General features: G+C 37.2%; 1 protein-coding gene across 1 annotated transcript; it reads right to left on the minus strand.

Annotated features, from left to right (window-relative positions):
- Nucleotides 1–8,356: 8,356 nt before the first annotated feature.
- Nucleotides 8,357–14,445, minus strand: LOC104420380 (UPF0481 protein At3g47200). Its single transcript, XM_039302417.1, has 2 exons — nt 14,367–14,445; nt 8,357–10,152 (listed from the first exon to the last, which is right to left on the minus strand). The coding sequence occupies exons 1-2, from the start codon at nt 14,443–14,445 to the stop codon at nt 8,636–8,638; spliced, it is 1,596 nt and encodes a 531-aa protein (XP_039158351.1). The 3' UTR covers nt 8,357–8,635.
- Between the last annotated feature and the right edge of the window lie 670 nt (nt 14,446–15,115).

Here is a 15,115-nt window from a genome sequence, read left to right on the forward strand (position 1 = left end):
CTCATCAGATAAAGGAATTCAGTTTTTCAATCGAAACCCAATAGTCAATTCCTCAGTTCTAATTCTCTCGAGTTCGTGAAATCCACCATCTCTCCATCATGCGTCGATATGCTCTGTGGGTCTGCGCATATGGTGTTGATAATAGTGATAATTGGTATTAATTTGACCAAACACCCAATGGAAAATCCAACATTTTGCACATGCGATATGCATAGAAAGGAGGTGGAGCGAAGGCTCATCCATGATTAGCATGCCCCACCTTACCCCATGCATGCCATCATTATTGGCCGTCGCCAGTTCAATTACGTAAAATGAAAATGATGGGGTCACGTAGAATATTAGGTGGGGAGGGTCGTGAGATTTAGAGGGCTCATTTTTGATTCAAAGTTGGCAACAACAAAAGAACCCACGCAACACTGACTTTTTCCTCTAGGTTTCCAGATCTATCACGTAATTATTACCATAAAACAAAGTTTGAGGTCCTTTGATAAGGAAAATAAAGAGAAATTGCTTACACGGCTCATTCGCCGCTTTCTGGAGGATAGGGGTGCGTCATTAGCCTCATGTTTTGCCTTGAGAACCGGATGATTTATATATCCAGATTTTAGAGCACATCTATGAAATGCAACTCGGACATATGTGTAAGAAAATAAAAATCTTAGTTACTTTACAATATAGCTGGTTGTAGACATTTGTGTGAAATAAATAAATTTTGTATGTAATGATTTTGGTAGTACAATTTGCCTCAGACAAAAAAAGTCAGAATACGTAATATTATAAAAGAATTGCATCTTCGGTATATGACATTTTCGACAAAAGAAAAGTATATGAGAATTTCTTTGAAGTACTAACCCCTCAATATCTAAATTTTATTTAAACATAATGTGGAATGTTAATGCAATCTTATATTACATAAATATGTGATTATAATTTGTTTTACGTACATGTATTTGAATGTTGTGCGGTTATATCAATAGCTGCAACTGAGGTGATCACCGCAACAAATGCGACCGCCACCGTCGCTATAACCATCGTGATTGCAGTAGTTTGATATTGTCAGCCACCCACAATTTTCTCTCCCATTTTTTTTTTTTTGTAATTTCTTTATAGCGTTGTTAAGTGATTCTTTTGAATATTATTATTTTTATTTTTATAACTACATCGGACATGATATCCTATGTTTTGCGAAACAAAAAATAAGTTATACAAATTTCTCATTTTTTTTAATATTTTTTTTTATCATATCTTAGTCATTATTTACAACCAAATATAGTCTACAACTTTCAAGATCGCCTCCTTTTTTTTTTTTTTTTAAAATTATTTCTCGAGGTTCTTTGCAATTGTCCTTCAATAGAATATTGTTGGCATGCAAACTTTTGCAAATTTTTTACCCCTTTTTCTTTTAAAAAAATAAACCAAACCTGCATTTCTAAAAAGAAGAAATAATAATAGTGAAGATAAAAATAGAATTAGTAGAAGGAAAAAAGAAAGAGAGAATAAAAAAAGAAATAGAAATAAGGGGGCCTATTTCGGTCAAATTGGAAAGGCTTAACATGATTTCATGGGCCTGATGGAATTGACGCAGCCTACTAGCCCATTCGACCAGACTCCAAGCTTGGTTCGTAGCCCCAGGCCCATTATATCAGCTGAGCCCGCAAGCTTATTTGAATTGGAAAGCTTTCTTCATTGATTTCAGGCTGCTGTAACCACCGCTGGTCGACGCGGTCCGCCGTTCCACCGGGTCGATCTTCTCTCTGTTCCACTCTGTTTTCTGGTCGGGAAGCTCGAAGTGCACGAAGCTCGGTCTCCTTGGCCGGCTCTGATTTCATCAGTTGACACTTCCCAAAGCTCCTTTCACTGATTTGGTCGCCAACCACGGCTTCAATTGGCTTCACGGACAATGCAACGGCTCACGCTCTCTTTTTACAAACAAGAGGCCGTCATGATATACTCGTCTCTGTTTAGATCAGGATTGGCTTTACTCGAGACTAAGTCATTGATTCTGAATATCCTGAACTGATTTCATGTAACTATCTAGTCCAATGAGAACATGAGTGGTCACTGGGGTTAGATGGCTTAGATAAAGAGTGACTCTTGACAGGTTTTTAAGATGATGAATGGGCTAGAATGAATCGAATTGTGTACCGAACATGAGAGGGCGATATGAGATATAACTATATGTGTGTGTGCACATGCACGAGCACGAAAATTGGAATTAATTAATGAAAGTGCATTTTGACTAATGGCAATAAGTTTCAAAGCTTAGTGTACTTAGGTGGAGCACTTTCAAGATACGTGACCTCTTGGAAATGTGCTCACATGTACGAAAAGACAAAATCATGAGGCTCAATATAAAATTGGCTTTGTCAAAGCAGATGATACCATTAGTTAAATCTAGAGCGTCACATTTTATATTTAGTGTAGTTTACAATCTGAGCCCATTGATGTGTCATCGTCCTATTCCTCAACTAGTTTGATGATACGTCTGTCTGAGTTAGCTTGTTATGGGTTTGCTTTCATTATTGGTCAACCTGAAAGTAATATTCACATGATTTGAACGCTCTTGACTGATATATTGATCTGATTGCCTTATAATCTTTGCTGGCCGAATCTAGAACTCAACTCGTTGATACCTGACCATAGCCAGTCATGCTCGAATTGGTCTATGGTTCACGCTGTTTGCGAATCACCATGAACAGAGTCGATTAATCAAGTTGCTGCGTATGTATTCGGTTCTGCCATTCTTTGGCATGGTCTAGCTTCCTTTTTCTGCATTCGTATTCTCTATACGCACTGAAGCTTATGAATTTCGTTCTCTCGCGCGGTGTTCACGTGATATGTTGCTTAAGACGAAGGATGGACATCAATGGTGTATAGTGAGTAGAAGCTTGGATAGTTTAGCCAGTACTAAAACATGGCGACCAAGATGAATTAGTTCACTTCAATGTTAGGCTTAAGGTCGGTTTGTTTTGGGGAAAATATTTTCCTCATTTTAGTTTTTTTTTTTGGTAAAGTTCCTCTTTTAGTGTTTGGTTTGCTTAAAAAATCGAATTGCTAGTTAATGGAAAATGTGTTTGTACCAAAGCTTAAATTTAGGAAATTGTTTTCCTTTTTGAAAAAAATGGAACACTTTTTCCAAAATATGACTAGATATCGATGCTTGGACCCAAACTCTACACTTGGGACACGGAAACCCCAACGTTTGTTCTTAGATCACCACGTTTAGGATCAGTTCTCTAGTGACCAAACCTAGATCAATTGAGGCTAGGCCTGGGACCTTGGTGCTCGGGCCTAGGTCCTGGGCCTAGGGCCTTGGCGCCCATGCCAGGTCCATCCAAGCCGGGCTAAACCCTTGGTGCTAGTAGTCGTGCTCGAGTCCTTGATGCTTGAGCTTTAATCCCAACCCTTAGGGCTGGGTTCACAAAGGCCATGCGCAGATTCTGAGCATTAGGGCTTTGGTTCTTGGTTAATGAAATGTTTGTTCTTACAAAAATATTTAAAAAATTCAAATTTACAGTTATTATTAATTTTTTATTTTATGTATTTTTTTTTTTGTTTTGTTTTGTTTTTCTTTTTGCTTCTTCTCTAGCAATTGGCCACGGGTGAGCTTGAACTTGCCCGAGGCCAACAAGCTAGAGATCTTGAGGCCTTGCCAGGTGAGCGAGTTTCGAGTTTGCCACAAGCTGCCGAGGTTGAACTTGCCTAAGGCGCTCATCGATCTGGTGAGGCTGTGGTGAGGCCTCAAGCCTTGTTGGTCATCGATTGACCAATGAAGAAGAAAAAGAAAATAAAGAAAATAAAAAGTAAAGAAACAGAAAATAAAAGAATATATAAGCATGCAAAAATTAGAAATACAAGCTTTTTTGATAATTTTTCTGATAAGATTTTCCTTACCGAAATTAAATTACAAAATACTTTGTGTCTTTTTTACATCTCAGACACTAGAAATTAAAGTTATTTTCTTAGAAAAAAAACTTTCTGAAAAATCTTTTCTAGAAATGACATATTTTTCGTGAAACAAACGAATCCTTAAGCTGTTTTAGAATTAGGATGTTCTATGTATAAAAGGGAGTAAAGGAATGAAAAGAGGAAAGCATAAAGAGAGACGAAGAGCTCGTGCTTTCTGGAGACAAAGACACAATATGTATACGAAAATAAAAAATAATAGGAAAAGGAGAGTCTCATTTAGATGGCTAGATCTTAGGCGTAGATTTAGTTGTGTTTAAATTAGTTCATGTTCTTACAATTTAGAAGGTTCCATTTTGTTGTTTTTATTTTTAGGTTAAAAATGAATTTTAGATAGATTTCTTCTAGGTGAATTAAATAACAAAATAAAATGAATGAAAAAGATGAAATAATAAAAAGAATGATAAAATATCCCTTCATGTCACTTATATTAAAGTAACTATTAGGGGTTAATTAGTTCATCTTCATTTTAGGATTAATACCACCAAAAATCTTAAACCAGTACACCCGTAACACATTTATTCAAAACTAATTATAGTCAAATCCCAATTTAATACTTTTATGATAAATTTACCATTCATTAGTCTCCATTAAATTTTACTTTAAAATTGCTAAGTTTGATGACATGTAGTAGTTGATGGCTACACTAGTTTGGGGTTTTATCCTCCATTTCTCATAAATATTTTTTGATTGTTTGTGGTATTAATCAAATTTAACAGAAATTAGCAGATGAGCAAATGTATCATTTTGGGTTTTTGTCGATAAAAAATTAGTTTGGAATAAATTTATCATAAGTATATTAGTTTAGAGTTTTTGTGATAAAAAAATTAGTTTGAGATAATTTTGTCATAAGTGTATCAATTTAAATTTTTTGTGATATTAACCATTCATTTTAATATTATGTGATTTTTAGTAGTAAGCAACTCTTTTAACCAAACGTAGACTTCAACTACAACTTTGAGAATTAAGCTGACGGGAGTTCATCTCCCGTGGCTCAACAATGAGGCAGTGTATATTCTTTTCTCAACTTGTATTGGGTTACTTTTTTCCACTTTTACTTTTAGCCATTCTTTCGCGGCTCTTGAGTGACGTGAGGTTTCATTTTTAACTCATGAAATCATGTCTCCAGACTTTATAACAGGATAATATAATATTATTTATCTGATTCGTATTAGGTTTACTTTCCCATATTTTCCTTTATAGTCTTTATGACTTTGTTTTATTTTGATTTGTTTGATTTCTTTACATGTCTGATGTTTTGATTTCCTTAGATTTTGTTTGATGATCAGATCGCACTTCGAAAATAATCTCTATCAATGCAAACAACCGTTCATGGACGCTTAATGAAAAAGAATCTACAATTCCATAATTTGATAAGACTGCATGAATCACTCTCATAGACAAATAAATTGAGTTTAAGTACCAAAAGGGCATTCGTTACACGTTAACCTAATCAAAACCCAAACTTAGGATCTTTGGTTCATAGAAAGTAGAATGTCCTCTTGCGTTTTATTTGGCTCTTAGCTAGCTCTAATAAGTTAGTGGCAAATCTCTTTCATAAGATATAATTCCTCATCTTTAGATATTTCGAATTTAATTAAATTTTCAATGTCGCGTAAAATAAGAATTTGGAATAACCTATATCGAGCAAGAATGAGCAAACCTTCAACATGAGGTGACATTTGGCTCGACAATCCACACTGATTTTCCCCAACCCTGCTTTGGGAGGGTCATGACAAATATTTTTCTAATCCACTTCTCAATAATCATTCCTGGTTGCAAGTTGCCAGGAAGGGAGTTCTTATGATCTAGAACTCACCGTTGTCAACAGTTGAGTTTTGTTCGGATCACCACAAATGCCCTCACCGAACACAACGGAAAAATGTCATCTGGACCCGAACCGAGACATGAACCGCATAATGTCTGAACCGAAGAAAGATTCAAGTTGGTTCGGGGATCTGTTTTTCCTCTTGTTTTTTTGTTGGGGCCTTTTTCTTCATTTTCTCCCTTCGCATGCCTCTCTGTTTGTCCGTTACAGCAAGCTCCAGAGTCCCTCTATTACAGCAAGTTTGCAAGCTCCAAGGTCAAACACAACGCCATGGACAGATCTTGAGATGGGACGGGAGCTCCTTAACGCCATCGACGGGACACTCTTCACCAGCGACGTGTCTCCTCCAGATCTGGAGACGATGAGGCTCCATGACCACGGTTCTCGTTGAGATCTGGACGGTCATGGAGAAGAGAAATAAAGCTCGACCATGGACAACCATGGACTCATCCAGATCTGGGCTGCCATGAAGAGCTAAACGATCATGGACGACGGGTCCGGCAAACTCGATGGTGAGCTGTTAGCTTGGATCTGGAGGAGGCGCTGTTGACCACGGAGGCCGGAGGGAGTCAGATGAATACAGAAGACAGAAAGCACCCACAGGCGGGAATCGATGGAGTTCAGGCTTTAATCGCCATACTCATTTTAACTATTGGAGGACTGTAAGTGCTCTAATTTGGTTTCTAACCGAGCTCTTGTTGACACATGACGCCCAAACGAAGAAGAGGACCACAGAACCAGAGGGATTTAATAACGATTGGTTCGATTTGATTCGGGTCAAATACTTGAAACGAACCGAACCCAACCGTCTAAATACTCTAATTATTTTACTTATTACCTGAATCGAAAACACCCAAAAAATTTTGCGTAGGTGGTTTCGGGTATTTTTGACACACTGCACTCTCTGAGGATATGATTGTACCAATCTCTTAGCTGGGTTTAAAAGTTAAAAAAAGAAAAAAGAAAAAGAAAAAGAAGTTGAGGTTGGTATAATTAATTATCGTTTTTGCTTCTTAAGCTTGGGTCAGAAGGTGGTTGATGACTCGTTAGGCTACATTTCATAGTCAGAATCAGGATAGGATAAATCTTATGTTTGATTCCTATTGAAGATAAGATAAAGTCGAATATAAAAAGAAAATGACTTGAATAAAAACATCTTATAAAGTATGTGGGATAAATGTTGATATGATTCTAATATCTATAATATAAAAAGATAAGTATAGTCAAAGTCTTAAAATTTATTGCGAAAATATTATTGAGTCTTAAAACTTTCGAAAAAGAACAATTAGGTCTTAAAACATGTCAGATTGGTGCAATCAAGTTCTTTTATTACTTCTGTTCAATTTGACTAATGAAAAATGCTGACGTGGCTTTTTAAAATATTTTTCTTATCCTACGTGTGGTATAAGGTTAATTAATGCACTAATACATCGTCATTCTAATCTAAATCCTAATTTTTGCACCAAATCTTAATTAAATTAGGTTAAAGAATCAAAATGTTTTTCCCAAAAAAAAGACAAACTAAAAAAGGGCTAAAAGTTGAAAAAAAACGAAAAAAAAAAACACATACACAAAACTTAGGCTCTTCGCTTGTGGCCGCCGCCGCATTGCTCGCGGGGTGTTGGCAATGGTGGGTGAGGTCACTGGTGCCTCCACAGGGTTGGCAACCTTTGCCAATCATGGGTGAGGTCGTCAGATATCGCCAACACTCCACAAGGGATGGAGTGGCGGCCATAGGCTCTCGCCCCTCCCGCCTACATTTTTTTTTCCTTTTTAAAATCTTTTAGCTTTCTTTCTTTAAATCTAAATTAACTAAAATTTAGGTTAAGAAATTGAAACTTTGATCAAAATAGTGTCGTTTTAGTTTTTAGTTTACCTTAACGCCACGTAAAAAAGATAAAATATTTAAAAATTTATGTTAGCATTTTCTGTTAATTAAGTTAGATGGCGTTAAGGAAAGATCTTCATTACACCAATTTGACTAGTTTTAGGATTTAATTATTTTTTGTAAGTTCTAGAATTTAATTGCACTTTCATAACAATATAAAAGTTATTTTTATTGAATAAAAAACTTCTTAAATTAATAAAATTAAAATGATATTTGAACATAATTAATATTTGAATTCTAATATAAAAATTCAAAAAAAAATAACAACAATTTCTTTTATATTTATTATTATTATTTATTTATTTATATATTTAGATTTAATATATATATATATACACACACACACACATACATACTAAGAGTGTACATTCATTACATGTTTTAGTATTTTAGGTATATTATTATAGGTTAGTATTCGATAATATTTATTAGTGAAAGATGGAAGGGAAAAAAATAAAAAGGAGGGGAAAAATAATAAGAAATAAGCAAATAAAAATGAAATAGGACAGAGTTTCGTGAGAAATTCCTACTAAATTCATTTGTGCAATTTTTAGGTCATTTACATCGATATGTCGTCCATATCAAATAATGGACAAGATAATATATGAAAATATTCAATTTTATTACTATGATTCAACAAACAATGAATATATAATATATCAAAATCCATGAAATCCAATGACTAAACACAACATTAAGGCACACACTTGATCCTAAATCTCATCTTAACGGACACTATTAGTTGAGTTTAACTATATTGAACACAAAACTACCTGGCCGAATATAATTTATGCGGTCTGAGTTTGACCACCACCGCATATTCTTTTTAGAGGCGAGACCACCACATATTGAGCATGCAAATAGGTAATTAGCCACAATCCTAATTCCCAGATTTTCACCAGAACTTTATCATTCGTAAATCCCTGATCAAATGATTTCCACTGTATGAGAAATCACGAACCAGGCCTGTAGTAGTCATAGACTCCATAGAAGGTCTGTGTGAAAGTAAGCACAAGCAACACAAAGGCAGCCATGACCGAAATGATTGTCCAGGGATTGTTGAAGTAATTGTGCTTGAGACTGGCTCTCCAATTATTCCACTTAAGGCTGTAGTATCTGTTCAAGTCAGCAGACAGTTCAGAGAGATAACTGTCGTTGATGTTAAAGGCCACCTCCTGGCAAAGCCGGTTGAAGAGGTCAGCGACCTCTGCGTCGCTACCAAGCCAGTGCTCAATGATTCCGCAGTAGTGGAGGTACCCAACATCCTCGGGGGAGTTGATCAAGTTGTCCATGAAGGTTACATACGAGGATATGGCGTTGCTGCAATCAAAGTGAGACTGCTCAAAGGCTATCAAGTTGAGGAAGAGCGACCTCGTCCCGCTGTGGATCCGAAGCCGGGGGATCCGGAGGGTCCCGCACTTAAACTTGATGTCCCAGAACCTGTCCGTCTTCCTTTGCTTGAAATCGATCCCAGCTTCCCGGAGCTCCACCACAGAGCGGATGTGCTGTTGCCGCCTCCGTGACCCCCGCTTAGTCCACGTCCTCGCCTCTGGCATCGTGCCCAAGCGCAGGAGGCTCCGCCTGTACACTTCGAGGCAGTGGAGCCCACCCTCGTAGAAAAGTGGGTCGTACTTCAGCTTGGTGCGGCTATGCTCGTCTGTCTGCATCAGAGGTTCGAAGAACCGGACTGTCCGCTTGGCCACGAGCCCCTTCTGGTTGGGGTTGCCTTGTTGGAGGCCAAGCAGCCGGTCGAGTATGAAGAGTGGGATTTGATTTTCGAGCATGATCATGTCCTGCCGGATCCTGTGCATCAATCCCCCCATCGAGGAGAAGACGGGGTCATCGCGAGGGTAGCCGAGTGCCTTGAACCCTCCCTTGACTCCCTGGAGCAGCTCAATCACAAAGCACCCGTCAAGAACCATCATCTTCACGAACTCTTCGCTGCTCATGGATGAGAATTTTTCATCATAGCAGGTGCGAGCTCTCTCCTCGACCGTCTTCACTGAGCCTAGATAGTAGTCCACCTGGTGATTGGTGCGCTCGAGGATGCGGCGGAGGCAGCGCCACTTGTGCTGTTCCATCTGGTTGAGGCGCTTATCACCGTGGTGATACGGCCCGAGGGAGACGATCTGGGGGACGTAGGCATCCTTCTCGGCATCCTTGAGGTAACTCGGGATCAGGTAAATGGAGGGCTTTGCCCTTGCCCAGGCCACCTCAACCTCGCGAGCTTGTTGAAGCTGTTTGATGTAGACGACCCACTGGGACTTGGGCAGCCTCGGCTCACCATCGGGGACGGTTTTGCCCTCAGATGGTTCCTGCTGTGGCTCGTGAACCCGGTGGTCCTGAGACTGTTGTCGTTGTTGGTGGTGATTTATTGACTCTGGGGATGCAGTGGGGCTGATCTCTTCGGGAGTCCAGATTGCACGGTCTCTCCGAGTTGGAGAGTGATTAGATAATACGTCAAAAGCTCCTTACTGGAAACAGCAACCATTTCTTTATGAAGAATTGGCCTGTGTGTTTCTATGCCTTTTGCCTGCCTTTCTTCGGTTTTTTTTTCTGCGAATTGATGCTTTCTAATCCCAAAAAATGAAGAGCAGAGTATAGTACTTTAATAATGTAAAAAGGGTGATAAACAACATTCCCCCAGCTTACCCCCCACAAGTGGTCCAATTATTTGGACTAGCTTTTTATCTGCCCAGAAGGAATAAACAACATGCCCCCAGCTTACCCCCACAAGTGGTCCAATTATTTGGACTAGCTTTTTATCTGCCCAGAAGGAATCGGACATCTCATGCTCCCACGTGAAACACATGTAAGCATAATCCGCTGGGTCGCATCACAGAGAATGGTTGGATTTTTTCTTTTTTTTGCCCTGCTTAGCCTTTCAATTAGATTTTCGTAGTCCAGAAGAATCTAACCAGAAGAATCTAATTATTAATGGGAGAAATAGACGGTCAATTATAGCACTATTCTGCATACCGGATTGGTGAATTTTTAGTCTAATTTTGCTTTTTGGAGCCTCTCTGTCCCGTGCTGTTCCCTTAGGAAAAGTGAAAAGTGAAAATCTGAGCTGAACTGAACTGAGATTTCAGTTTGGTTTGTATTTGGTGTGGTCACATCTGGTTCGGTTTAGCCGTTTATCATAACGGTGCGGTTTTGTTTTCCGGGAAAACCGAACAATTGACACTATTTAACATGATGTGTGTGCTCATTCCTCGACCACTAAATGTTTGGCCTGTTGTATATGGACTTGAACAGGGGTCGAAAAAATATATCAGCTACTTGGCACACTGGTTTAGCATGATCTTCCCCAACTAATTTTTATTTTTTTGATCAGTGTTACTCTACTTTTCAACTCACTCTTAGATTTTCGTCTTGTTTCTTTAGAAGTGTGGGAGTCAAAATCCATACCTAAAACTAATCGTCCTTGCCCCAATCCCTTTAAGAAAGTAGGGATTCGAACCTCTCATATTCTCTTCTCATATGAAAGGGGTGGTCATTAAAGCAAATCCCTTTAATTTCCCCCAGGTTAATCACCCTACAAATGAAGCAAGCCCCACTGCCATCACCTCAAGGACTTAATCAAACCCCAATAATTGAGATATTTGATTGCATGCATGCCATAATTGCGCTCTTGTACTCGCCTACCTCCAAAATAGAGAGAATATTAACTTCTTTCCTTCTTGGAGGAGCTTTTGCTTAACTTATTAATATATTGCTCTGCCTTCGATGGTTTGCCTTGTGCCTGGAAGCCTTCTTCTTCTTCTTCTTCTTTTTTACACATTTGAGCTATGCTAGATAATTCCCAGTCGTGCTTTCTATATCGTCAGTTGCGCTTTCTATATTTCTAAGTTTCCTTCTCTCCACGCCGAAAATGCGCATGTTAGGCAAGCAAAGGTGATGACCCCATGATATATCATTATCTAATTTATGAATACGATTGATAGGCCCAAATATCAAATTGTTTTAGATCTGTAGAGGATCGAACCTTTATCGAATGCTTAATCGTAACAAAAATCAACGGTAAAATTTGAAAAGGATTTTCTTAAGGTGTTCATATAACTCACACTGAAATACTTTGTTGAGAAGGTATTTTGCATAATATTCATATAATGTGACATTAACACGTAAAAAAGCTGGTTGATAAAGAATGAGAATTCAAATTTATGGATCGGGTTGATTGTATTTAAGCGAGAAATGCTATATTCACTATGTTTAGGCTACTGAATTGATATACCAAATAACAAGGAAAACTGTTTTTAGGTGTTGAAAATGACCTACTTGCTTTACTGCCCACTATCAATACGCCATAAATTTTGTCGACCAATTTTATAATATCCAGGGTTGATTGAATGTGACGATATCACATGAGAAGCATAATAGTTGATATATGTCATCTCAGTTGTGTACCAAATTACCAATGCGTACAATATTTTTCTTATTTAGGAGTCGTGTTTTGCTCCACCCTTTTCTCCTAACTACTCTTCTAAGATAGGTTATAAATATGAATATCATTCATATTGATAATTAATTAGTTTTCATGTAGGTAGTGTTCATAAGTCATAATCTAAAAAGGGGACAAACGACAATGTAGTCTTCTCTTCAAAGTAATAATTGAACGACAGTGGAGGGCACGCATCTTTTGGCGAGCGTGCCTTGTCCAACTGAGTATCTTGCCCCTTGATATTAAATTTAGTTTAGTTTCATTTGATTAGATTTCATATAGATGGGAAAGTTCTATTCCTTGATTTTTAGTGTAATTCATAGTTTTATATGATCGATTGATGATTTGTGTGCTCATTACCGATTAGATTTAGGATTCCTAGCTTAGATTAGGATAACTTATAATTAGTTTAGCTAATTAGTCCTAATGAATAAAAAATAGATTTAGTTTGAAGAAATCTAATGGAAGAAAAAAATAGTAGTTTAGAAACATTACTTTAAATGATACAAATTGTAGTAAAAAGCTTAGTTGAATTCAAAACTCGCCTCAAATAATTAAATAGGCAACATGGAAGGTGACATAACTTAGGAGAGGCTTGAAAAGGACTAACGAGGGCCTACTATTCTAAAGTCAGATTGCGACCCCAACTTAGGATGACAAGGCACCAACCTGGGATTTCTCGCTTCCCCGAAAGTTTCGAGTGCCCATTTGATCCATTTTAAGATAGGGAAGTCTTTAAAATCAAGCTCATGGGGATTGTTATTCTAGGGCTTAATAACAAAGTTATGTCATATTTTTTGTCTGATTCATATCGGAATACTTTTCCACACTTTATCTTTTAATTTGTTCTTTTATTACTACTATTTAATGACTTGGTTGTGATTCTTTTATACTGCTTTCGTATTATGATTTGCTTGTTGCAATTGAATAATTATGCTACATTATAGGACCATAGAAACACGTGAACATTGCATGGACATTCAGATGAGAAGTTAGGAATCATTACTGAGTAAAAGACCGAGTAGAGTATTTGATAAACTAAGCTATGTTCATAACATAATTGCTCACGACCTCCTTGAATTTTGACACTATCATACAATAGTTCTTGATCTTTGCAATGAGATAGATTACCCCCTCAGAAAATTTAAGAAGTACTTGGTAACTTCTCAAAGTTCGAGAGCTGTTGTGCAAACTGTGCTAAAGTTTTGAAGGATATGAATAATTACCTAAGTTTATCTATAAATTTTACTTTTCACCATGAATACTAAAATAATTAGTCCATATATCATGACATTGCTAACTTTAATTTATGTACTATGGAAATAGAATTTAGTCTGTTTGTTTCTATTTGTAAAGTCAAGCACTGGAATCATAATATTAATTGTTTTTAGTTTGTGCCACTTATTATTTATGGTCAAAACCTATAATATCTTTTGCTCGTTATAATTTTTTTTTTGAAAGAACAATACCAGTAAAATTGTCCATTAAATTTTATATTGTTAATTATATCACATATTGTCGGACATGCTTAATATCGATCACACTGTTTTGTAATTTCATATAATTGGTTTGTTTTAATATCTCCATCAATTTATCGATCGCACTGTTTTTTTCCGACAAGAATCTCGGAAGCCAAATTACAACCTCACATCACTCAAATGTGATAAAAAGAACAACAAAATCTAAAGTGCAATAAAATAACTCGAGCTTGATCGAAATTCAAGCCTACATCTAATTCTAAACCTAAGAGAGATGCATAACTAAAAAGGTAATCACTAAATGTAATCCGAACATAAACGCGATTGAAATAATTTTATCAATTTTCTTTTTATTATTTTAACAATATTATTTTATTTATCTTGTCCTCTATTTATTTAATCTAAATTTAAATGACAGAAAATTCATTTTATCCTAAAAATCATGAATTGTAACTGTAACTCCCTAAACTAGATCATGAACTAAATGAAATTCAATTAAAACTACTCTGAAGACCTTTTTTTTTTTGGACAACTTCACTACCTAATTGAGACATGCATTTTCTCACCATTTTTATTTTCACTTATTTATTTATTATTTATTTATTTAATTTTATTCATTTCTTTTTCTCTCCCTTTATCAGTACATCGTCTCTAATTTACAAACCGCTCAAAACTCTTCGTGCTTTCCTTTATACTGCTTCTGATCAATCACGCCAGGATCTTCATTGACACAGATTCTACATGTTAATCAATTAAGCATACCTGAACTCCGCTGGAGAACAACAGGCCCCAGTTTATGCCAAGAACAGCACAGCACAAGCACGCTTACTCCATCGCCCATAGGCCTCCGACCGACCACCACGGGACTCACATCCACACTTGCCGGTCACCGCACAAACACGTCCAAAGCACGCTCAGGTTGACAACATAAAAGAAACACCACAGCGGGAGAGCATAGCAGGACCAGTTTATAAGCAACCTACTGAATCACTTGATTCTGTTTGAGAGATCAGCAGCCTCAACACGCAATTTTCATGTCATACTGACGACGACGAGAATCATAACACCAATTGCATTACAAATGAATGCCGTATTTCAGCACAAAACTACTCTCAATGAGTCAAGAACAGGTTGGATTGAGGTGTTATAATTTTGGTTCAAGAATCGAATAGAAGCACATCCTGATTTAGTTCCAGCATTTCATGAAACAAGTTATATGCATTTCGATCAAGGAGCTTATACCCATATATATAAAGGGATAATTCACGTCCATATTATCATAATAACATCAACACAGCTTCAAGACATAACAATAAAACCGCAGGTTCAAGACATTAAAAGAGCTTCAATCACAATCGATTGTCTGGCAATCATAAATGTAGAATGCGAGATCCCCTTCCTTTCGCCGAATGCGAGATCCTCTTGGAAGTGTAAATGTAGAATTTGAATGGGGATCAAAATAGGATGACAAGGCTGCGACGATGGTCGGAGCCAATGAAGTGGGCTGGCAA

This window comes from Eucalyptus grandis, chromosome 9, assembly GCF_016545825.1.
Source record: "Eucalyptus grandis isolate ANBG69807.140 chromosome 9, ASM1654582v1, whole genome shotgun sequence".
NCBI classification, from domain to species: Eukaryota; Viridiplantae; Streptophyta; class Magnoliopsida; order Myrtales; family Myrtaceae; genus Eucalyptus; species Eucalyptus grandis.